The sequence below is a fragment of the Diuraphis noxia genome, unplaced genomic scaffold (assembly GCF_037042655.1).
Source record: "Diuraphis noxia isolate RWA-SAM2 unplaced genomic scaffold, SU_Dnox_SAM2 contig0003, whole genome shotgun sequence".
In the NCBI taxonomy this organism is placed as follows: Eukaryota; Metazoa; Arthropoda; class Insecta; order Hemiptera; family Aphididae; genus Diuraphis; species Diuraphis noxia.
Window position 1 is genome coordinate 43,814,136 of NW_028301713.1, and position 26,322 is coordinate 43,840,457.

At 28.4% G+C, this 26,322-nt stretch overlaps 1 protein-coding gene across 8 annotated transcripts in view; it reads right to left on the reverse strand.

The window, feature by feature from the left end:
- The window catches only part of Glut1 (Glucose transporter 1), an 84,837-nt gene that overhangs the window by 4,344 nt on the left and 54,171 nt on the right, over positions 1 to 26,322 (reverse strand). For 2 of the 8 annotated variants that reach the window (XM_089222745.1, XM_089222746.1), the window contains 13 exons: positions 25,104 to 25,638; positions 14,858 to 15,233; positions 11,224 to 11,319; positions 10,997 to 11,157; positions 9,229 to 9,353; positions 8,956 to 9,126; positions 8,760 to 8,867; positions 7,146 to 7,333; positions 6,842 to 7,054; positions 3,445 to 3,669; positions 3,195 to 3,331; positions 3,057 to 3,089; positions 2,207 to 2,304 (listed from right to left, as the gene is read on the reverse strand). In XM_089222745.1, coding sequence (XP_089078871.1) covers positions 2,207 to 2,304; positions 3,057 to 3,089; positions 3,195 to 3,331; positions 3,445 to 3,669; positions 6,842 to 7,054; positions 7,146 to 7,333; positions 8,760 to 8,867; positions 8,956 to 9,126; positions 9,229 to 9,353; positions 10,997 to 11,157; positions 11,224 to 11,319; positions 14,858 to 15,233; positions 25,104 to 25,516 — 2,344 coding nt within the window. In that variant the 5' untranslated portion in view covers positions 25,517 to 25,638. Of the gene's footprint in view, positions 1 to 2,206; positions 2,305 to 2,424; positions 2,680 to 3,056; positions 3,090 to 3,194; positions 3,332 to 3,444; positions 3,670 to 6,841; positions 7,055 to 7,145; positions 7,334 to 8,759; positions 8,868 to 8,955; positions 9,127 to 9,228; positions 9,354 to 10,996; positions 11,158 to 11,223; positions 11,320 to 14,857; positions 15,234 to 25,103; positions 25,639 to 26,322 lie in introns of those variants that run through there. The other 6 variants (XM_089222750.1, XM_089222749.1, XM_089222748.1 and 3 more) reach the window with 6 other exon arrangements.

Genomic DNA, 26,322 nt, shown 5'->3' on the forward strand with positions numbered 1-26,322 from the left:
TTTTAAATTTATTTTGATACGTCTAATTCAAAATTCAAACGATTATTTTCTATGTTGTTAAAATTAAATATAATGTCCCTTTTCTTTTTTTTTTTATTTTAAACATAAGACATAATATAATGTCCTTCAAAATGGTTGTACAAGAATAAAAAATAGATGTTATTTAAATCTAGTATTTATTACACTCGGACCATTTTTACAAGTTATAAATGTTGATAGACCCGTGTAGATCTCGGTCAGGGTTAAGCCGATTTGGGATCTTAACGGCGTTGAAGGGAAATTATTTCAAAAATACTCGTATACAATTTTTTTGCCAGTTTTTGTGCTGTAAAAAAAGCTAAATAATCAATTGAAAACAACAATTTCAATGGCTTGGTTTTTTTGAAAACAAAATAATTACAATATACATATTAAAGTAAAATAAATAATAGTATTTAAAATTAATATATTAATAATTATAATTATAATTATTCCTATAATTCTAATGTATTATTAGTAATAATTTATTAGAATTCGATATACTTTTCTACAGCTATTTATCTTTATCATTAATAACTAACTCAAATGTTTTTTATTCATGGTTAATCGTACCTAGTTTTAATTTTATAATTTTTGTTTTTGAAAAAAAAATTCTTACATAACACTTGTGTGAGTGGCGAAATGAATTAAAATTTTTAAACCATGAATAAGTCTAATATAGTCGCATGGGACAGATCGAAGCTGTGATTGATTAATATTAATTACTAATTACTAATATTTTTAAATTCATAAACCCTCCATATCTTCCAAATCCATTATTATAGAGTATGGAATTATTATCTTTAGTACCTCAAGTTGAATAGCTCAAACACTACTCTTAGAATTTTGATTTGATACGATTTGATACGTCAAAATTGGAAAAAAATTATCTACTAAATAATTTTCAGTAGAAGGGAGGTGGTGATGGGGTTCTTATTTAAAAAAACAAAAAATTTTTATCTCTACAAGACACTCCTTAAGTAGTACAAGTTATTGGTTGTTGCTAGGTACCAGTATGAAGACTGGTCATGAAAACTTTCGATAGAATAATATGTTTTTTTTTAAATAATAAATTTCAGAAATTATGAATTTAGAGGGGGTCTAGGCGTTTTTTGGACCAACAAAACTGGTGCCAAGGCCATCTCTTAAGTTTAATCATATTTTGAAATTGTACTCTTTTATGTTGGTATTTTAATATTTTAGAGTTATATAGTCTTTAGATTTTTCCTAGCAAAGTTTTCTGTAATACCATACATGATATACAATATACATACATAATATCTATGTTTATGATTCATATGGTTCAATCATGTTAGTAGATAAGTAACTAAACTAACTTTAGGTTTTAATTTTAGATGCTACAATGTATGTTATACAGCACTATAAAACTGTACAATATGGATGGCGTACGTGGAATAGAGAACTTTACTTATATTTCATAATATTCATGTTATGATAAATATAAACTTTAGAATTAATAAGCACAATGAAAAGACTTTTAGTTAAAAAATAAATGATAATTTCAAGAACGTTTAAGTACACCTACTTACATTAAATATTTTGAGGATCATGAATAATAATAAAAATTACAAGTATAGATACCTAGGTACTTGGTACTTATTATCTAGTACCTACATATAATGAAAGTTTGTTTGTTTATAAGACTTAAAAAAACAAACACCAATGTAGGTTAGTATATAATAGTGTAATACATATACATACAACGGGGATTTCGTAATAAACAGTTAGATCATTTTTTTTAATTGTTATTCAAATAATAAGAGCCTACCGATACTTTATTGAAGATATTTAGTTAAAATATTACTTGTATGTAATCATAAAATATTGATACCTTGTATGTAGTTACATAAATAATAAGAAACATGCAACATTACCCAAAAAAGATATATAAAAAGCACAGACAAGAAATCAACGAGATATTTATATATATTATATATATATATATAATATATTAAGCAAAAATTCTATATTTTGCAGGATTTTGGGTCATGACTAAGCTAATGAAAAACGATAAATTATTTTGTAGGAGTACCTATAAATTAAATACGCGTTATCACTTATAACAGCACTACTAATATGGTTTTATATAAATTCTCACCAAAAATTAAAATGTAAGAAAAGTGTATGTAGATAAATATATATAAAAAAAAGAACCGATTGAGCTTACATGAGTCTGGCAAAGGTTTCTCCTCAGCCACCATTAATGATGCCCTTTCGGAGGGCGGTAAATGCTCGTCTAACGCGTTTGAATAGTTTAACATACTCCTGTGAACAATGTTTAATACTCGATATTTGTTTTTGTTTCCATTTAAGTACGTAGTAATTCTGCTATTTTGTATAAAATATTAGTGGTAGGTATATCAATAAAAAAATAAAAAATCAATGTTGAATAAAATTAAAAATAATAATATAATGATGTACAAAAGAAAAAAATACATAAAATAACTTTTGATGAAGTCTAGCGTCTTAAATAAATAAATAATACTAAACAATAAAATTAATAATTATTAAACATAATATTTAATATGTTATTGTATGTTGGGAGTATAAGAAGCGTATTTATCCGTGTCTAACGGTGTGTCCTCTGATTTCACTAAGGTGATCGTAGACGTGGTTTTACTAGCCTCGATCTCTACCATACTGAAAATATATTTAAAAAAAAAAAATAATAATAACGAACAACTCAAAATAAACATATCTAATAATAATGAAAATTAATAACACATGCATTAATGAACTAAGAATAGTCATGTTAGTGTATGCAAAGCTTCAACACCTTTTTATCACATTTTATTAGAAGAATGTATATGTATATAATAGATTAAAAGTGCATTTTTATATTTTCAAGTTCACAAAAAATTATATTAGTGAAGAAACAATATTATCATGATTTTTATGTAAATACTATAGGGCGTAAACACGAGCAAAAAATAAAACGAAATTAAATTTAAAATTAATTAAATAAATACATAAATATTTTGACGTGAACTTTAAGAAATTTCAGCTCATGCACTTACCCGTATAAGCGACTTGATTCCAAGACGCTTCCTCTGTATTAGCAGCGAAAAAAAATTAAGTGTTAATAATTTTTTGGCAAGAATGTTATTATAATACAAAAATACCTATAAATAATTATAATTTCTAGAAAATCTCACCTGCCGTTTTGCCGAAATAGAGCTAATATCTCTTCGAACGTTTTGTTTTTGGTCTCTGGCACTTTTTTATAAGTAAATATCCAGAATATTGCCAGCAATACGCTGAACGGTAGGAATGTATAATTATCCAATGCAGTCTACAACAAATAAAAACAATGATGAATTAATTGTATTATATTAACGAACATTATTAATACGGTTAAAACATTTTGAAACGGCTTCGGTTCAAAATATTAAAAAGTTAGCTGACCTTTAGAGGTTGGAAGCCAATGCCGACGGCGAAGTTGGCCACCCAATTTATGAGCACGGCGATGGACATAGCCGCAGGCCGAGGACCCTGACTGAAGAGCTCCGCAGTAATCATCCAAGGTATGGAGCCAGGACCAACGGCAAAGAATACGACAAATCCAAGTATGGAAACGACAGCTAAGTACGACATCCAGTCGATCATTTCCTGCACAAAACCGAAAAACTCCTAAGGGACGCTAGTAACTGGTTCAACGTCCCAAGCCAATATTCTCAGTCAGAATAAATCAAAAACGATAAATACTTTAATAAAAATAATAAAAATTAACAAAACGTTAAAAAATGTGACTTTAAGAACTTTGGCTGGAACGATGTATTTGTAGAAAAAACAAAAAATAAAAAGCTTAATTGCAAACATAAAATAACTGCAAACTTAGAAATAATATTTACAATTAATGTATAATTATGTTACCTAGTTAAACGGATAAAGTAAAATAATTAAATAAGAAAACATAGTTTTGGACCCATACAATTTTAACTGAAATATCAACCACAAATAATATTAAATATAAGTACAATTGGATGTGAATAACAGCAATAATTTGTACTTAATATATGTAAAATAATATATTATAATATATATATATAATGCATATTTTAAAAACTATAAAACTTTTTAATTTAATTTTTTTATACATTTTAAGATGCATGAAATAATTTATGTTGCACCTATATTTTTGTCTTTATGTATTTTTTGAAATATTTAGTTATATACGTAGGTACCTACTACTTTTACACTAGATATTAATAATGTTCCTAAATATTCAGATTTAGACAGAATTTTTTAGATTTTTCGGTTACAGTATGAATTATTCGTGACAATTAAAATTAAAAATTTTCAATTCTTAGCTAATAAAAATTAGACATAAATTTAAATAAAATATGAATTTTTGAAATTTTTATGAATTTTGTCAAAATTTGAAGTTCGAAGCTTATAAGCAAAGCATTATGTATCTTTAATATTTTTTGACAGCTATTGTAACAACTTATGAGGAACGTTGTATTAAATTTGAAAGCATTTTTATTTTATGAATAAAATGTTATCATTGCTTATAAAAAAATACTAAAAAAATTGAAATATGAAAATTTTTAACACGTTCATTTGTTGAAAACATAAAATGTATAGTGAATATAAATAGATCGAAGACTCAAAACTATTCAAAATATTTTGAAAATTTTATCACGCGAGAAGTAGTATGTATTTGTATACATACTACTTCTCGCGTGATAAAATTGTATGTTCACAGCCAGCTTTTACGCGGTAAAAAAAATTGTTCAAGCGGAAATGTTCGCCCCCGAGAACACCGATTTACCGCGTAACACAATACGGTGATTACACAAAATTGTCCGTCTAATTGCCCCTTGCACAAAAATATTTACCGCATCAACTATTTTTTTATTAGATTTCCAGTTTTTTATTTTTTCAATCAAATATCGCTAATTTTTATAAAAATAATATTTCAGGTAAAGAACACAAATTATTTAATCCATTTTTTTTATAAAAATTTAAAAAAAACTAAAAATCTAATAAAAAAATAGTTGATGCGGTAAATATTTTTGTGCAAGGGGAAAATAGACGGACAATTTTGTGTAATCACTGTATTTTGTTACGCGGTAAATCGGTGTTCTCGGAGCGGAACATTTCCACTTGAACAATTTTTTTTACCGCGTAAAAGCTGGCTGTGAACATACAAATACATAATACTCACGCGAAGAAAACGATAAAATAAACTTTTGGTGAAAATCTCAAGTATGATGTATACATTGTATACGCGTGGTTATTATTTTTTTTTGAACTATAACGATAAGAAAATCGTTCGATGGTAAATCATTAATTAATTGTAATATTTATTCACATTGTAAGGTGAAGCAACTATTGTATGGAATGTGTTTGTATTTTTGTATTAAACATTAATAAACGATGGCAGCAGAGGAGTAGTAATATTCACACAGATCCTCCTCTGCTGTCTGTTTAACAGGAAAAAAATCATTAATTTACCGGTGAAATTGGATGGAAAAATAACGCTCATAAAAAATTAATTTGACTTTCCGCTAAAATTTTTTTTTGTGTAAGGTAGTAACGTTAGGAAGAATCTTGTATTAAATTTTAAATTATTAGATATATAAAAGAATAAATTGTCATGAATTTATAATTTTAAACAATTCACAAATTTTCATGATTTCGACGAATGCTATCTTAATATACGTATAAAAAATTATTATGATGGACATTAACTTTTTTTTAAATTTCTACTAATCATTTATGAAAAGCCTTGTATAAAACTTGTATCGAAAATAAGAAAAATAAGTAATATAAATATATAGGTATCTGGATAAAAAACAGTTAAAATATTTTCAACATTTTTTGGTGTATAGAAAATACTATAATATAAACATTCATTGGAGATTTCATGTTTCTATTGTTATTTTTGTTAGAGTTACACCAAATTATTTTCAAAAATTCATTGTGGGTAAAAATTTCAGATTTTCTTTAACTTTTTGTTCGTTTTTCCTGATGCTTTTGAAAAGTACTGGGGTACTGAAGTGCTTTTGACCTTCCTAAGTACCAACTAGATTCACTTTCCTACTAAAAAGACGATAAAGTAAAAAATCAAAGCATTTTTAAAAGGTGATGACAGACATCTCTCTGCTCAGAATCTAACAGTAAAAATAAAATAAGTCACATAATAAGCAGCAACAAAATAAATAATTATGCATGCCTTAATCTAAATAAAATTAAGTATTGACTATTGAGTAGGCCTATCGTATTGATTAATGCACTTATGTTTTTCGATAAACATATAGAAGTTTTAATTTCTAGGCATATATCATGATGTAATTAATTAGTGATTTATGTTAAAATGTTTGGAAATTCATTAAATTTTAAATGAATAAAAAATTGTAAATATATTTTAGATGCACGCGACGATCATAAACCAACTGTATTTACGTTTATCTGGATATAGGTACATTTTCTTAACAATTATTATTAGAACTGGTCGGAAATGAATTAAATTTTGATTCAAATAACGTTGTAATAGAATAAATTTGAAGAGTCTCAAAATGTTTTGTAGCTTATTTAACAGTTAAACATTGTTAAAGTGTATCTATAAAACTTAACGCTATATATAAATTTTGATGAATAAGTTATTGCCGTTGCTATGTAGACGGAACTTTTCTATAACATTAATAATTTCTAATATTTTCAATTATTGCTTCGTATTAGGTATATACGATATATGTATTTATATTTTATCACCTTGCTTTATTTCGATCTCATAGATAATAAGTACTCTTCGTCAAATTTGATGTTATTTGATATTATGCTCTTAATAACTTACTGTGATTAACAATGATATCGTAATGAATATTGAGAATATAAACATTCCTCCCAGACCGTAAAGATGTAATGTCCTTCGACCAGTTTTATCCATCAATGGCATGGTCACCAGCGTCATATTCACCATAATTACACCAATCCCTATTGTTACAAATTTAGCAACGTTCTCGGCCAAACCGGCAGTTATGAATAGACTAGTTGAATAGTAAAACACCTGGACAAAATCATATAAAAAGTTAAAATATATTCGATTTAGGTGATTAGGTGACAATAATATTATAAATGTTGTTTAACACAATACTCACGGCATTTATGCCGGACAACTGTTGCGATAACTGCATGACTACACTAATGATAAGTGGTTGTCTTAGAGTGGGTGAACATACTAATTCCATCATGGATATCGTAGCTTCAGACTGTTGAGCACGTTCTTCTGCACGCATTTCTTCAATATCTTCTTCAATCTGATTGGTAGCACGTAACCTCCTCAGAGCTAAAAGAAAGATAGGGCATAGTAAATTATTTTCATAAAAACGAGATGAATTTTTTAAAGACAATAATAATTTACGAAAATATTGATTATTTGGTTTTATAACTAAGCATCATAAAATCAGAAATATTCTATGATTTAGAAGTTAAGGTATAAAATTTAATTTAATTTTCGATCTGTAATTCCCTATTGACGACTTATCATAAATCAAATTAGGAACATTTAGTTAGGTAGTTCCATAAGTTAATTAAATAAATATAGTAATAAATATTGTAATAAATAATATAATAAGTTATTATATACCACATTACTAGATACACGAACTTGTTATTTTATATTAATTTTAGGGTAGATATAAATCAGTGGCGTAATTATAAATATCTTTTGGGTTGGGAATTGGAATAAAAGTTTTTATTATCACATTAATATGGGAAGCTATGACTTCACATACTCCCTTTTGATCACTTAATCGTATAAACCATACGTTCATCAACAATTATAAACTAAAATAATGATTATAATATTAAAGTTAAAGCTAAATGTTATTATAATAATAAAATTATTTTTTTATATTTATATTGCTTTTGCACAAACTACTTAAAGTTTTTAAGTCTGTGTTTAAAGAAGTGGCGTAGGGTTTTATTAGAGGGGCTGATAATGGGTCTACACAGACATGGTTTATCGATGGTTTTCTATGAGTTTATCGTACCTATTAATGTCGACGTATTATTTTAGGTTTCGGGTCCTGCATTGTTGTAATACGCACAATTCATTTTATAGAATTTTATATTTAAATTTATATTTAAAGTTAGGTCGTAATTTAAAAAAAATATTGATGTTATAGAGACTTTGCCACTTTCCTACCTATATGACGGTGGTTATTGTATAATGTACGTACCTATTAAAAATACCTCTTGCATACATTTCTAACACTTGCATTGTGATGTACCTATATAGGAAGTTTATTTATTTATTCCTATTAATTAATCATGTTATAGCTATGCCATATACCTGCCTCTAATATGTATTAAGTGAACGAATGATATAATTTCGCCAAAAAAGATTCCTCTCACTTGGATTTGGTTTTAATTAAACGTCAGGTTGTGGCTTGTAGTTCCGTTCAGAATTTAAAAGCTCTGGACAGTTATTCTATCATTATCAGCCCCTCCTCTCCATAACTTAGCAACTTCCCTGGATATCTACCAATGTCCATTGTTATAAATATAATTTATTGTTCAAATATAAAAACATTATTTCTATTATAAATGTCTTAAAACCGATTATTAGATGAAAATTTAGTAATCAGAAATTTAAATTAGGTGAGATAGTAAATATTATATACATATAGACAGTTTTCAAGTTGTACAGTCACAGCTTTTAGTGTTAAATTTTTTAGTAGTTTTGAAATTTTACACAACTATTTACTTACCTTTTCTTGCTTCTTCTTCCCATTGTTTGGTTATCAATAGATACCGTGGCGATTCAGGACATACAGGTAGTAAAATTAATTGTAATATGGCAGGACATATAGCTAATCCTAGAAGTGAAATAAAAAGTGAATAATGTTCAGTTAAAATATTATAATTATAACTGAGATAAGATTATACTTATAATGGAAATCCTACCTAATAATAAAGGCCAGCCTTCGTCTGTACCCAAAATTTGTTCTATACCCAATATCTGGGATATGAGCAGTCCAGTGGTCACGGCTAACTGATTGACAGTTCCGAGGCCACCTCGTAGGTTGAGCGGCGCTATTTCTGATATATACATTGGCACAAGTGATGTATTCAAACCTGAATATGAGAAGGTTTAATAATAATTAAAACATATGATTGATGTGTTTACGTTATAATAATATAACATATACAATAAATATTCAATTATATTTTTCATACCACAGTTGACTCCTATAATGAATCGGCCAATAAATAGAACTTCATAGGAATTGAAGTATTTAGTGAGACCCATTAAGCAAGCGCCACCAATGCCAACAAAACTATTCAGCAGTAAACCTCCTTTTCTATAATCGATATGATAATAAAAATAATAATAAGTAAATACGCTAAAATCAAAACGACTAACTTAAATTTTTAAAGTAAAACTAATATTATTTTACTCTTAGTCTTAACTTGTTTTTAGTAAATATATATTAGGTGGAAAAAATATTTTAATGAAGTATAAATTTAAATGTTTTATGATTTCTATAAAAGTAAGATTTATCTAAATGGTAATGGTATTCATTAAACAAAAAAAAAATCTATTCATTTTTAAAAGAATGAAATTATTATCAATAATGCTCTCATGATAAAAAAAACATTACAAAATATTATAAAAATATGAATTGGAAAACAATATTATAATATATAATATTTGAAAATTAGAATTAAGAATTGTTTATAAATAAGTAAAATTGTTTTTAATAATATTATGAGCGGCTCTCCGCTATAGTAATAGATAATTGTTTTATTGAATTAGAGGTCATTTAATAATTTGTTGTCCTTGGAGAAGTTTTGACAGCATAGAAGGATAATTTAATTTTTGTTCATTGTTTCCATTTCGAATAACATGAACATAATAGGCACGTATGTGTATCAAAAATAAGGTAGGAAACTTATAATATGTTATAAATTAAAAATATTATTATCATATTATATCAAATAAAAAATATTTTTTCAAAAAACCACTAACGTTCAAAATACTTATAGCTTATACAATATGTTCAGTACTTATTTTAAACTATACGCTAAGTCGCTAAATGGTTTTCGTGAGATTTTTATAACACCATTAAATGTTATTAATTAATATCTTGTAATTTATTATTAATTTTTAATACGTATCACCATTAAAAATAATAATGATTTATTTATAAGTTTTTGAAGTTCAAAACACGCGTCCTACTACACAATGAATTCTTTAATTTATAACAATGTAACCTTTATTTTTTAGATTTTTAAATAACCATGTATTTTAACAAACTCAAAATTGAATTTTTTCACGAAAATGGAACTCATTTATGTTTCGTATACATATGTTTTGAGTGGCTATTTTAGGATTAAACTAGCTTACTGGGATACCGGGAAACCTCCCGGTAGGCTGCGATAAAAATGAGTAAGACAAATAGTGAAAACCCAAAGTAAGTGACTAATCCAGTCAAAAAAAAAAAAAAAAAACAGTGTAATAATATGATTTAGTTGTTTTATTAAGTTGTAAAATAGTGCCCGAGGGTCTGGTAGTACGCTGCTAGGAAACACTGTACGAAATCTAGCATTCTAGCTGCATGTAATAAGTTGTTTATATAAGCTTCAGTAAGGCGTAGGGGTAGGTAAAAAAATATTTCCCTGGTCGATTTTACAAGCTACTCCAATCCTGCTTTATAATATATTATTATAGGTATCATACATAGCAATTATAAAAGGTAATTTATATAAAAAATAATTATTGGTTATTAAAGTATATATAAAAATCAACACACATAATAGTTAAATTATTATGATCAGTATATAAATGGACATTTATATGTAACTGAAATTGTTATTTTATTGGGTACTACATATACTCAAAGTTGTTTGAGTATTATATTATTATCACTTAAAAATAGTAATAAAATATTTATACATTTTTTTTCAAAACATTAAAAATAATAAAGATAATGTATAGACTGACCTGCCGAAACGGTTGGCGATGATGCCGCCGCTGAAGCCACCTAACATGCCACCGATGGCGAAAATGGACACCGCAAACGAGTAAAGTAACTCAGCTTGCCCGTGGTCCATATTTTCTTTATATCGATCTTCAAACACATCTTTGATGAACTTCTCTATGTTCTAAAAGTTTTAACAAGTCAATTATGAGTATCCATTGTTGAATAAATAATTATCAATATTTATTACCCCTTCGGGTGCATTTATCACTCCAGTATTGTAACCGAATTGAAGCATGCCCAGCATTGACGCCAAGATTGTATAGGATAAAAAGAACGTAAGTCCCTAAAAATTAAACAAAACAATAAGTAAACAAAATTATTTTACTAAGAAATTAAAATGATGAAATATTAATGATTAAACTGGAATTATTTTTTTTATAAACTACAGTATATTTTGAATAAATTTGGCATGCCATAAAATAAAAAATGCATAAAACATAATTGACTAAATTTAAGAAAAAAAATGTGTAGGCACTAAGTTTTATGTTGTGCAAAATATATTTCTAAACCAGAATCATAAAGCTATTTTAATTTTAAAAAGTATCACTAATAATTTTATTTTTATAAAAATAAAATAATATATGAAATGCAATAACTAGATACACGTAATTAAATATATAAACATCATTAACACAATTTTTTTCAACTAAATACATTTAAAAAATATAATGCATTGGTAAAAACAAAATACAAAATTTATAATTCGTAAAAACTATATTTTGTTGAGATAAATGTTTGTGTAATTTTAATTGATTGATAAATATATTCAGTTAATTAAAATTGCATGTAGGTAGGTAGGTATAGGTATTATTTGTATCGTAATAACTCCAATTTAAATACTTCAAATTTTCATGATAACTATACTATATATATTTTTAATCTAATTTTAATGTTATGTAATAATATTTATTATAGTAAGAAATAATTTCTAAGTACTATAAAACAGGTAATTATTATGAACGATATACATAGTAATATAGTATGATACTATTATAGTATAGGTAATTTTTACCTACCTGCGTAATATACACTACTACTGGAGTAAAATTATCAATTTATAGCATAAAATATTAAGGTATGCGCAATACAAGTATAAATTAAAAGATTTATTGGTATTGATTATTATTTTAATTTATGATTGAATGAAGTTTCAGAAGTCACAAAAGGAGACTATTGTTGTTACCCATATTAAAACGTATACATACGTACCGATTATCCTATTATCGATATATTATGAAAGTGAAAATTATTTACATGTTCGTAAATTTGAAATAATTTATAAAAATGTAAGTAAGTGCCTTTCATAAAATAAAATCGTATCAATAATATTATTCTAACATTCGTTTGTACCAGTAAAAAAAAAAAATGTGTTATATTTAAATTTATACTATCAAAAATAAGCAAAAAAATAAAAATTATCATGACTGATTTGTGTCATAGATTTTTGCTATATAACGATACTGAAAAACTAAAAGTTTGAAGTTGTATAGATTATTGGTATACCTACTGATTTTAAGCAATATGGTTAAGATATTCTTACCAAGCACATTCTCTAAAAATGTTTGTCTAAAATACAAATCAATTGTACCTAAATTATTTTGCATACATATAACAATAATGATTTCAGTCATAAATATAGTATAGAAAATATACAATTCATTTAATAGAAAGAAAAAAGTTATGCGTTTTGCATTGATCGATTAATTATTGTGTTTTATTTTGAATAACTTCTAATAGGTGTATACGTGAACACAGGAAAAGCAATAGTTAAACACATTATTATTAATTATCATGCAAAATTACGTCTACTAGCCCTGGAAAATGGTGACGAAAATTAATTAAGAAACTTCTACTAAAACTCTCTTTTCAGTTCGCTCTCTGTTTTGAAAATTTCAAGGAACCCTTGCAGCGTAAGGTAAACTATAATTTTATTATGATACGAGTTTATTAATGGTATTGGAAACGAACAAAATATTACGTCATACTAATTTTCTCTCTTTGTTTATATAGCTAGTGGTTCGTGATTTAGCACAGTTATGTAAAGTCAAATATTAGAGAGTTTGTGATCCTCGTTTATAGTCGTGTGCTAGGCAGAGGATGTTTTCTTTTGCACTAAGTCATATTATAATATGATTGTTGAAAACGTGATATACCAAAACACTTAAAATGACGCGTGTGCGGAGTATATACCAACCTATTTAAAACAATTTTAAATTTAAAACAAATAAGGTTATAGGACCTTACCAATATTTATTCCTTATTTGTAGGCTATAGTTACTCAGAGTAGAGCAGAGTAGAGTCATGAAATTCTTCTTGATGCAATATGTTTAAGGTACCTACTTTTATATACACTTTAATACAATTATACTCAATATGAAGTTTGAAAATAAAAAGCGGCTAGGTGAATTCAGAGTTTACCGAGGCCGAACTAAATAAATACCTGATAGTTGATGTGAAAATATTATTGCTATCAAACGTAGGTACAACAATTGTTTAATTCTGCTGAAAGCGATTTAAACGTGAAGCTTGTCTATATTAGCTATACTGCAAGCTTATTTAGTTAAAACATGCAACACACAAATCTCCATGTTAGGATATATACCTATCATAGTATAGGTATACTGCAATATAATCAAGCTTTTGGAACTGGCAGATATAATAATATCATATAATATGGTAACTAATGAATAAGTACATTGTTTAAACTAACTTTAAACTGATAATCCAGCTATGTGGACGACGACGGGTAGAGCAAAATGCAGCGTGCTTTCCTTCGAATACAAAGTATAAGATACAAAAAACAACTGATTAAATTGCTTCACACCCAAAAATTATAATTATGTATAAAAACAACGTAATATGCTTTTTGTAGCCTATTAGGTATTCAACACTAAATTGTATACTTTAGGTATGTAGCTTGTACAGTAATAGAAATTAGGATAAATATATATATATTATAATACATTATTCCACGTGGTGTGCATATATTATTATATTATATACCTTCAATTTATCAATTATTAAAAAGACCCTTCTATTACTTCCATTACATTCCAACTTTCCATAAGTAATATGCACTCATTATACATTATACAAGATTATTTAGTTGTATTTTTTTGATTGTTGTCTGTAGCAGAAGTATTATCGGTATACCTACTTGTTGTTTTATCATTATTAGATATTATTTCAATATTTCACTCGTTTCTAAATAATTATGTACTAATGATTGGCTCAATTATTGACAAAAATCATGTCATACATTTGTAAACCAATTTATTGGATGATATTCATAGAAATGGGTTAGTATAATATTTTCAACATTGTCTTCGAGTCACGCTTCGAATTTTTCTGGAGCTTAGGTGAAAAAAGTGTATATTCGTTATCTATATTGTACATTTGTACAATATATTATGTAGGCAAACTACTACTCATCCAAACCTATACAATATAATATAGATTATATCCGCATGATATAAGTGTACTTGAAACCACAGATTAACCGTGCAAATATTTATTGTTTGATCTATATGTTCGACTACACTAAATGCATCACAGTCTACAGATATATAGTTATACGCACATTAATTCAATAAACCAAACTAATATTTAATTGTAGCACATATTTTATCCTATGCGGATAAGCACAAACTTGGAGTATCTACGCACAAAGGACGACTGTATACTAAAAAAAAAAAAAAACGCTATTGCGCACACACAAACACCAAACGCGTTACGTGGGATTTCACGGGCACGTGACGAACTCGCATGCAATATTCGTAGCGCGCGCCCAGGGGGTTGTTGCGGGGTTAGGGGTCAGGGACCTGTTCGAGCAGCCTGAGCTTTCTGCGGTGCGACTGCAGCTCCAGACGGTCCACGTATTCCCTGAGCTCCTCGATCTCCTCCTTGACCTGTTGCACCGTGTCCAGTTCGTTCTTGATGGCCACCATGTCGCGCTTCACCTCGGTCACCTCCGATTGGCACGTCTCCAGCGACCTGGTGAGCTCGTGCAGCTGCGACCGGATCTCGGACAGCGCGACGCTGGTTTCCACGTGGCCGCGGTGTTCGGTGCCGTAGTAGGCGGCGGCCGGACTCGGTGACACGCCACGCGACTGCAGCTCGTCCAGCCGCGTCGTCAGGTTGGCGCTCATGTCCGTCACCTGGTGTTGCAAGCTGCGCAAACCATCCACCATGTATGAGCTATACACACACAAGAAGGGCACGTGCACATCGTTATCCGATACTGACATTGGAACAAGCGGTACAGCCAACGCAATATTATAATATATCATATACAATAATTTATGCACACGCTACTTATACATTTTATATTGTATGTGGATGTGAACGGTGTAATGTGTAGTGTTCGGAAGGAACGTGTTCATTGGGTCCACGCTATTCATTTTTTACAGGTTTTATTTGTAGTGTATTTCGAACTTTGAATTGTATTTTATTATTTTCACGTACTTACCTATAACGGTTTAAAATGTGTGCATTGTTTTTGTTAAAAAAAAAGTTATGATTCAATTATATTTAGATTATCATTTATATTAATTATAAAAATAGAATACGTGAACAATGAACAACCAGATATGAATACGTTCAGTTTTTTTTAACGAATATTGTGAACGTGTTCATCATTTCATTTTGAGAACGTACCGAACACTGCGTCGATACTATAAAGTCTGTTTTAAATAATCAATAGGAAAATATAATTTAGTACGATCGATCCATCTATTCATTCAGATATATATGAATAGATCTACCTACATGCCTATAATATTATATAGTTAATATCAGTTATTATAGTTAAATACAGTTCTACGTACTATTATCTATTTACGATTTTAGGTATTTTATTACTACATACACCGTGTTGATTATACCTAATAAGTAATAGATAGTATGATAGTCGATTGCAGCGCTTTACAGTTTTCAGTTCTACACGTCGGTAGCTATATGAAATGTAATATATATCATCTACAACGTATCATCAAGAATACATCGAACGGAAGTTATACCAATAATTTCTTGTCTGGTGTTATTTTACTAAGCTTGTATATCTATGTATATTACAATACAAAATAAATTCAACGCTCGACAGTCCTCAAACTAACTGGTTATTCTTTTTAACAACCACCAAATAGGTAGTTCTTTCCTATTTTTGAACAATAAGCATTTACCTATACTATGTTTAATATATAATGTACATAGGTTTATGTATTAGATATTTTAGATCTCAACTGTACAAAGTCGTAACTCTAGAGTCTTGATAATGGACATTGGACGTGACCCATAAATATTTCCCCAATCTCTTTTGACCATCTATTGTAGTAGCATGAGGTTGAATTCTATGCTGACCATAAATTTCTAACTTCAAATTAATTATTATATATCATTTATCATACTTGAACAACAATTCGTACTCAGCATGTTAACGCGTTAATTACAACCTAACACCTGTAGATGATTATTCGGTAGCGCCGGTATGCAAAAGCCATTTGGTTCTATTTAAAACACACAAGTAAAGTGTTGGAACTGATTTACTGGTTGTTTATCAAAACACATCCATATGATCACAGTATTGAATACATATTGAATACCACAGTATTGTGTTGGTAGTTTGGTACACAATAATTGATTAATGGCATGAATATTTTACATTGGATGAGAGTTACACAAGTAGGTACACGCTATATTATATTTTAATAATCTCATTTCACATTATATTCTGTATCATTATAATTAAATGTTTGTCTCAGCATAGGTTATTTATTTTTACATTTATTTTTGTATAAGAAAACATTAGATATACACAATTGTATGAAGCCACAAATTAATTAGAACGCGTATTATTCAAATACGTTGCGACAGGGCCTAAGTTGGCTAGTTATTTAATCATTGAAGCAATGTTAAATTATACGTACACCATAAATAAATTATCTAGAAATATTTTAGATTTTTCATAAATGTTGAAGCTTTTAATATATTTAAATAAATTATAAATATCATAATAAGCATTGTCAAATTGGAAAAATGTAATTATCACGAAGTAAAAATAGGTAAATGGTTCATTTTTAATAATTATTCAATTTTGAAAATATGAATAACAAATTAACGTCTATCAATGAATATTAACAATGACAACAGCTGATTACAATAAACAATTTATTTGTAACAGTATATTATTTAGTATGTGGACTGATAAAATACATAGAACATAGAACGTGTGTCGATTAGTTTATGTTTTATCGGGTGCATATATGAAATATTTTTACTGTTTATAGTTTATAATTTATATTTTGTAATTATTGATATTTAGTGAGCGTTTTGTGATGGTTTCAATAAAGCTCAAAAAAAGCATCAACCAGTTAAAAGAATGATCTATTCATGTCCATAGAGAATATACCATGTTTATTGCTGCAAAGATAATAACAGAGTTAAAAAAAAGAACGTTGATTATAAAATAATTGTAAGGTCGTAGAACAAATAATATACACATACAACAAAAATTGTATAATTATAGTCATGCCATCAACATTCGACGTAAAAGTGTAGGTAAAATGCATTCAAATCGGTATACTGCGGACTTGGAGTACGATTTAAATTATTAATAAAGTCGAAATTATCCATAATTTATAAGACATAATTATAGCTTTATCCTTAGTATAATGATGAAAATACTACTAATAATAGTATAGATATAGTGAATCTTCCTATAATGATATGTGAACGAGTCGAACATCGAATGTGTGGCAATTATATAAATATACCGTCGCGCGTCGGCGAACAAACTTTGGTTCCCACACTCCTGCTGTAGTGCTGTGTATTATTGTGTTTATAGTTTATACCTCCTTATTACATATTAGTTATAACATAATATTAATATTATACATATTATATATTTAACACTGTACTGTACGTATATTGCATTAAGTATATTATTTACGAATACGATGCGTGCATGCAACATTGCAGTTTCGTATGTACGGCGTGTAAGAAGGGTACCTTCTGTTCGTAACTCATAGTACATATAGCATTGAATATATAAATTGCAATCCTGTATTCCACGAGCAAACAGCAGGCATTACCGGACGAAAACTATGCGGAAGTAATCCTAAATATAATATTATATGTGTACCTATGTAAAATAAATACACACAAACATATTCGTATATAGGTAAGACTGTAGAAGAGAACGCTCGAAATCACATCAGTATATGAGACAAACACACACACTTATAAAGTGAAACCTCGGTATCTCGAACTCCGCTATCTCGAAATTTCTGTATGTCGAATTTTTTTTTCAGTCCCGATCATTCAGTATTGGACTTACGTATTAAGTTATTTCGGTATATCGAATTTCCGCATAAGTCGAATATTTCTATAAGTCGAAGTCATTATCCGGTACCCAACGCCTATTATGATTAACTAACTCGAATATATCACAGATTTGAAAATTATAGCGAGCAAGATATTTTTAACTTTGATGGACTCGGTTAAAATTGACGAGAAAGAAATTGCTGTTGTTAAATCTTTTATACGTGGAGCTCAAGCTGAAAACTATTAACTAAATGTACCTATATACATAAACTTCGAAGATACGTCCAACAACAGTCAGGAGTTTCTGATAACATTTTTTCTGCACTTAATATTTTAGGTAGTTTTACTGAAAATACTTCTAATACTAAACAAAAAAAACAAAATATTACAGATTTTCTACTTTCATAGAAAATACTGTATACTTACCCTAATACGTAATATGTATGCAATGTATAAATACACAATTTTCCCAATAATTAAACAATTTTATTTATGTTTTAAATTCCCCCACTAACTCGAAGTTTCGATATTTCGAATATTTTTTTGTTCCCTTACGACTTCGAGATACCGAGGTTTCACTGTATGCGCAAGAAGAGTTATGGATAGTTTATTTGATACTGTGTGTGATGCTGTAACGATGGGTGGTATGTGCGTGTGTGTGTCGATGATTTCATTAAATATTTTATAACACGTCACATTATATATGAGATGATCCATTTAAAAGTGTCCATATTGATTATTTCAAAAAGATTAGGCCTTATTTGTGTTGTATGTGCTGATAAATAAATTTTTAATAGTTTAATAGATTATAGTTTACATTTTATACCACAACTTATACTACAATTTTATTAATACCTAATTAATTAATTATGTAAAAAAAATATGAATGCTTCGTACTTCTTTATACCTTTATATGATACATCAGATACATGTTATTTTTGTTTTGTATTTAACTGTTTTACATGGTGACAAACCTATTAAATTCAACGAGCATAATGTGTGCACCATTATATAATATTGTGTATATACCTACTTTTTAAGTTGGTAATGATATTCATAAAAATAAAGAAAAATGAGTACCTAAGAGGAAGTTTTTTTATAATTTTTTTTTTTGTTTATAAAAGCGCTCTGTTGACAAAGTCGAACAGTTCAAAACTCTTGAACTTTTATAAAACTTTTACTATTGTCTTGTGGTGACACTTTTTCATTTTGTCTCCGGACGATTTAAAAAGAAAAAATTCTCTCTATTTTGTTCATCTTGGTATAACCCCAAAAGTTAAGCGGGACTTAAATAAATAAAGGAGCACGTCTTTGGATTTCTTAACAAAAAGTGTCCGTCTGGTATTTCGATCGATAAAAGCAGATTATGGGGGGGATGCTAACCGGATCGGAAAGGGTAACATAGGACGTTTCCTAAATAAGTAAAACATTCTTAACGTATCTATTTGAAAACTTAAAGATTTAACAATATAAAGTAAGCGAGTTTCAACTTTATATAAAATATTTTCGATGAATCCGTGACATAAATCATAAGTTTATTATACTTATGGAATTTGAACGCAATGAATTGTGTTCTTATTAAAAATGTGAAAGATCGTTATAGATTTGTAGTGTCTGATTAATTTTGACATCTATTCGTAAATAAAATATACAGGCCTATAATATTTATTATAGGTATGTATTTACATTAAATTGTATATATAAAAAATTTGTTGTATTAATTTGTAATTTTTAATTCTAATTTATGTTTTTGATGCAACGATAAAATATATACCTAAAACAAATATAAATAACATCAATTTCCTAAGTATATATTGATAATACCCACTTCATACTTAATTTTTTAAAGTGAATAATCCTAAGTCATATTTAATTCCTCTTATTATGACTCGAATTTGATTAAATTTGCATGAAGATAAATTCAAATCAATTTAAGCTATACTAGTTTGAAGTTTTATTGATGATAATATAATCAGAGTTGGGTTATATTAAATAGGTTGAATATATTAAAATAATTTTAATAATTTTCCATTTTAACCTATTGATAATATATTAATATGTATTGTTATTTATTTCGACATAATAGATGGTGGCAAGGAGCAATAATGCAACTGCAATTGGTTATAAGATCTATAACTGAAAACTGACAACCTCAATCTGACCTTCATATCAGAGATTTAGAGTGTTAATGAATAAAATCAAAGTGTATTTTACGAAAAGTTAAAAATGTATTGTTCGACTGTGCTATTAAATAATCGGTAATTTTCCAAAATAATTTTAACTAGTACATATTAGTACCACATAGAAGTTGTATTAATATATAATACATTTTATGAATATCAGTTAACTAATTATACGTGAGATGAGAGTTAAAAGTTTAAGATTTGGTTTTGAATTGAATTAGAGAAGCCACAGTAAATTACAAACTATATCTATCGATATTTTTTTTAAGGATGATAATCATTATTTTAAATTGTAGAATGAGTAATAAATCGGGAATATACTTAAATATGATATATTGATAAATAATAAATGCCTATATAAAATAACCAATTAAATAAATACATAGTTATTACATTAACAGTTAAATTTTGATTGAGTTTATAATTATATCTTGTTATAATTAGTCAAACTTGATTTACTTAAAATTAAAAATATTATCGTCAATTCTTTAAAATTAAAATACTTATTTTTCTGGAAATAAACATATCCACAGTCACACGAGTTAAGTTAAAACAATCAATGCATAAATTATTTATGATAATATTCCAAACAAATTATAATATTATATAATGATATATGCAATACCTAATAAATTCCTATTTAAACATGCCAACTAAATGTATCTATCTATCACATTATGTACTTGGTAATCTACTAAATAATCACAAGATTTAATTTCTATTATTGTCATCCAGTACATAAAGTCTAAAATTATTTTTAACTAAAAAAAAATCTTTTTAACATTAATTCAAGGCTTAAAATTATTATTGTATTTCATTTTATTAATACTTAGCGAAAGTTATCCAGGTATTAATATTTAATTTTAATTGTTCTAGCAATCATATTTATTTATAACTAGCAGTGCCACCCTGCGTTACCTGCGCCGAAGATTTGTTTTATTATGTACGACAATATTATGAATATTTTAAGTTAAAAAAAATATATTTACCTATCATATATATGATAAATGATAATTATAATAGTTATATAATATAATGTAACCAAATAATGACAACCCTATCCCCTGCATGTATGAGTTTCCTCTTAGCTGCAGGGGTACGGTACCTGGTAGGTACATAGGTATAGGAATTAAAAAAATAAACTATTAACATCCTCTAAAGCTTATGGAATCTATTATTGGTAGAACTTTTGTTGAGAATGGTCCAGTATTTTTGAGTTTATTAACTTCGAATGAACGAACATGAATTAAAAATATAGTGACCAAATACAAAAATAACAAGTTAAAATTATTATCTGCTTTCCACAAATTTTCTATTACTACTATATTTTAATATGCGACTAATTGCATCTATTGTATATAAAAAATCTCTTTGAAAAAAGGCCTTTTGGTTTTTCCTAAATTCTAAAATTTTCCGATCTGCAAATTCTATAATTTTTCTTCCCGTAAAAACCTCATTCGGAATATTACGAACAATAAAAAAAAACGACCCAAATCGTTCCAGTTGTTCTTGAAAAGATTCGGTTACCAATGAACAGCTAATAATTTCTATTACCTATATAAAATGTTATACGATGCACACTAGACAGTTAAGGAAAAATACTAGTTCCACACATACCCAGTGATAGAGTCGATAGAGATGACTAGATGAGAAATAGAAGAAAAGTTGCTATAAAACAATGCGCATAAATTATATTAAAGTTCTAACGATAATGAAATAATTCTTAGTGATACATTTTAAATATATATGTTTACAGTTATACAGAGTGATTTACCAAACATGCTCACCCCCATATTTTAAATTAATACCTATTGAATTTGCAAACTAAGATTTTTTATTTAAAATTTTTTTAAATACTTAAGTTCTTGAGATTTTTGTGCCTACTACTTAAGCAGTGTTCTGACGTGACACAAAATTCTGTGTTTCAAATGATAATCCACCTTCTTTAACTGTGAACTATTTAGAAGATGATTTTTTTTCAACATTTATGTATCTAATTCAAAATTTGAACTATTTATAGTAGTTTTTCAGTTACAAATTAAAGTGTTTATAAATCATAAACATTGATAAGTAGATTGTTATAAATTACTACAGTTTTCAAATCACCATAGTACCGTATCTTCCAAACTCATTATCATGGACATTGAAAATATTAACCTATTTATACAATGTAGTTAAATAACTCAAAAAGTGTTCATTTGAATTTCGATTTTGATATGTTAACATTTTCTGAAAAACTAACCGCTAAATAATTTACTGTATTCAAGGGAGGTTGTCATTGAAAAGCAGAAGTCTGTATCTCTACAAGACACTCTTGTCGTACAAAAAATGTTTATCAATTTGTGTATACGCTGTTTAAGTATATTATTTAAAAATTCCAAAAATCAGATTATGATGAATAACTGTAATATCAAAGAAAAAATTATGGTGAATCACTCTGTATATCAATTTAATTTCAAATTTATTAAACTTTAATTGTTTCAACAACCTTTTGATTTTAAAATGGTTTGTAAATCATAATATATACGATTTTACAAGCTATAAGACAAATCCCCGTACTATATACATTCGAAATTAACTGGAACATTTATGAAATACCTATGTTATACCATACTGGCCATATTTTATTGGATAACATTAGGCTTAAAGAAATAAAAATAAAAACATCAGTCAAAATATTTATTTGGTATTTTTGAAAGATAAAGACGAATTTCAAATTCCAAGAATGAATTCATAAGTACTTGAAGATTCGTCCAAATTTTTAGATAATAGTTTTTATTTTTATCGAAACTACAAGTCAGACTCTGCAAACAACATATTTCTCCAAAGATAAATTATATTTGAGTATATTGTGTATTATTGAGTAGTTTATGATTTTCGTCTTGTACGTTGTACCTACACATCGTATATACTGTATATAGGTTAATATATATATATCAAAATCTAGAGCTAAATTCAAAGTCCACACTTTTCAAAACGTAGATAATTTTATCTCAGTAATAAAATATTTTACTATTTATAGATGGAACCATTTTCCTAATTTATCTTGTTAGTTTATAAAATGATAGGATAAATGAAACAAATTTCAGAAATTGAATTTTATATGAAATTGAAGTTAAACATTTTTTTATTTGATAATAACTTTAGAATATATATTATTCTGCTTTCCAATAAGAAATTAAAAATGGATTGTGTCATGAAAAAGGTAACATTTTAAAAATTAATAATGATAACAAATATTGAAAAAAACATATGCTTAATGTTTGAGGACTCGAGAAACAAACCCACATACCTCATCTACTTGAAGAAAACCTTACAACTAGACTTCCAATAAATTATTAACATCATTGACCTTTTGAAGGATATTAATTCTTATATAGGTAGTATTTAACTGCAGATAAATTACTAGTTTACCCTTTTTTTTCGATTTGGCTCGCTAGATTTTAAAGTTTTGAAAATTATTGGCCTTCTATTGTAACTTTAAGTGATCCATTTGTGTTATACATATATAAATATATACCTGAACATTATGCATTCATACGTATATGGTTATTGCGATTTGTAGAAATGGGTTGGTTTGGGATGACCACTATCAAACATTATAAATTATAATAAAATATAAGTTTAATCACTTTTTGAAAAAGTCTTTGTCGTACATGATTTTAGTATTCATTGAATTTAGGTACTGTCTCGATATCTTTAAGTTGGAAGTTTCAGTAATAATATTAATATGTATTTACCGTTGTAATTGACTCGCAAATTATCCGTCAATCAACACTCGTCATACAGATCACGTCTGTGTTGATCGCAGACACCTTAGCCTTGGATACCAAAGAAATAATACCATGCATGCTACATTTATCAACGTGTGTTATCATATATGACTGCACGAATCCACCTAGCAGATTTAGATAATACATTTTAGTATCGCGTATATTAATACGATGACACTGCAATAGCGCTGCAATAATTACGGTCAGTAGGAGGGAATACACACTAAACCAATGGCGGGGAGAGAGGAAAAGGTTCTGTTATTGTATATCACTAGAACCTAGAACAGACTAAACAGACTAAAGAACTTATACGTGGGTATAAATGTATAATAAGATAATAAGACTACTTATAATAAGAGAGCAGAAAATAATTTGATGCGCTCTGATGAGTTGGTAACTAAAATTTTTTTTATAAATTATAGTTTATAATAGGTTCTAATTTATTAATAAATACTTTAAAACTTATGATTAAATTAAATCCATTCTCTCATTATTATAGACTCTCTAGGACAGACTATTTGGATGACTATTACACCGATCGGCTCCGTCCATTTCTAGATATCATTGTAATATACACAGTACACAATACAATACATAATATTATGGATCGTTGAGTGCCACTTCTATTAGTATGGTAATAATGTAATACAATAATAATACGGATGGAAGTTGAACGGATACAATATAATATTACGTAAAATGTATAATATACAATTATAATAGCAGCGTATTTGGCGTTGTCAAGTAGTCGGCAAGCATGCAACCTATGGTGATGGTGCGTAGTAGCTTACCTCACAAGCATCTGTCTGAGCGTGGTCTCGTCGTCATTACCGTCGCTTTGGTCGGCCTTGGTCGAGCCACGCTCGGACGCTTGACGCGACACAAACTGCCTCGCCACGCCCACATACCGGTCGCTGATCACTTCGCCCTGATCACTGACCAGTACACCAGCTACCAGGCCACCGCTACCACCACCGCCGCCGCCGCCGCCGCCCTCACTGCACGGAGGGCTGCTGGTGCTAGTGCTGGTGCTGGTGCTGGTGCTGCTGCTGTTATTGTTGTTGGGCGCACCGCCGCCGCAGCCACCACCGCTGTCACCGCGGTTTCCAGCGTCGTTGCCGTCTCCGCCGCCGTTGCCGCAAACACCGCCTCCGCCTCCGCCTCCTCCTCCACAAACTCTGCCGCTGCTGCTCGACACTTTCATACAACGAATCCACGGCGGGCGGTGCCGTCGCACGGCGCTCCACCAGACCGGCCCGCGGCGTGCAGCGGCGATACCACGTGCCGACTGCTATTACTCCTCACACCAACCGTCGACACCAACACCTGAATAGCCCATATATCACATACACATACACCACAAAGCTTTTTATTTACACACACACATGGCATGCACTGAATGGTATAAACACATTATATTAATATCTAGTTACCTCTAATAAGTAATGAGTAACCAATGTTTATGCTATTTATGAGATCTATTTAATATTGTGCCAGAAGCATTAAATGAGGTCTTATTAGAGAAGCGCAAAAAAAGGCGTTGGGGGTCCGGAGGAAATATTTGACCGAAAGAAAGAAGACAAAATCGACAAACACCTATCTATAACCTAACCTATATATAGCTGTCATCAGCGACTATATATAATAATATAATATGATTCCCATCTTGGAATCACTAAATTGTCTTGTATAAATATAGATTGTAGGGTTGCTAATACTGAGTGTATATCTACGATGATATTCATCGACCAGGATTGCTTTATTCGTGGTGACCTGAGGAGGAAGGTAAAAAACCAAAACGCCATTGGTAATAATATAATATGGTTAGAAAATACTACACAGAGTGTAACAAAAAGACCCGATCAAAAAAAAAAAAAAATTATGCTGATTCAACGTATGACAAAAACTGTTAATATTATAAGTAAATGATTTAAGAAGTTACTTATAAGTACATATATGTCAGCAAATTCTCAAAAATCATATTTTTAAAAAAACTATTACGTTCCAAAT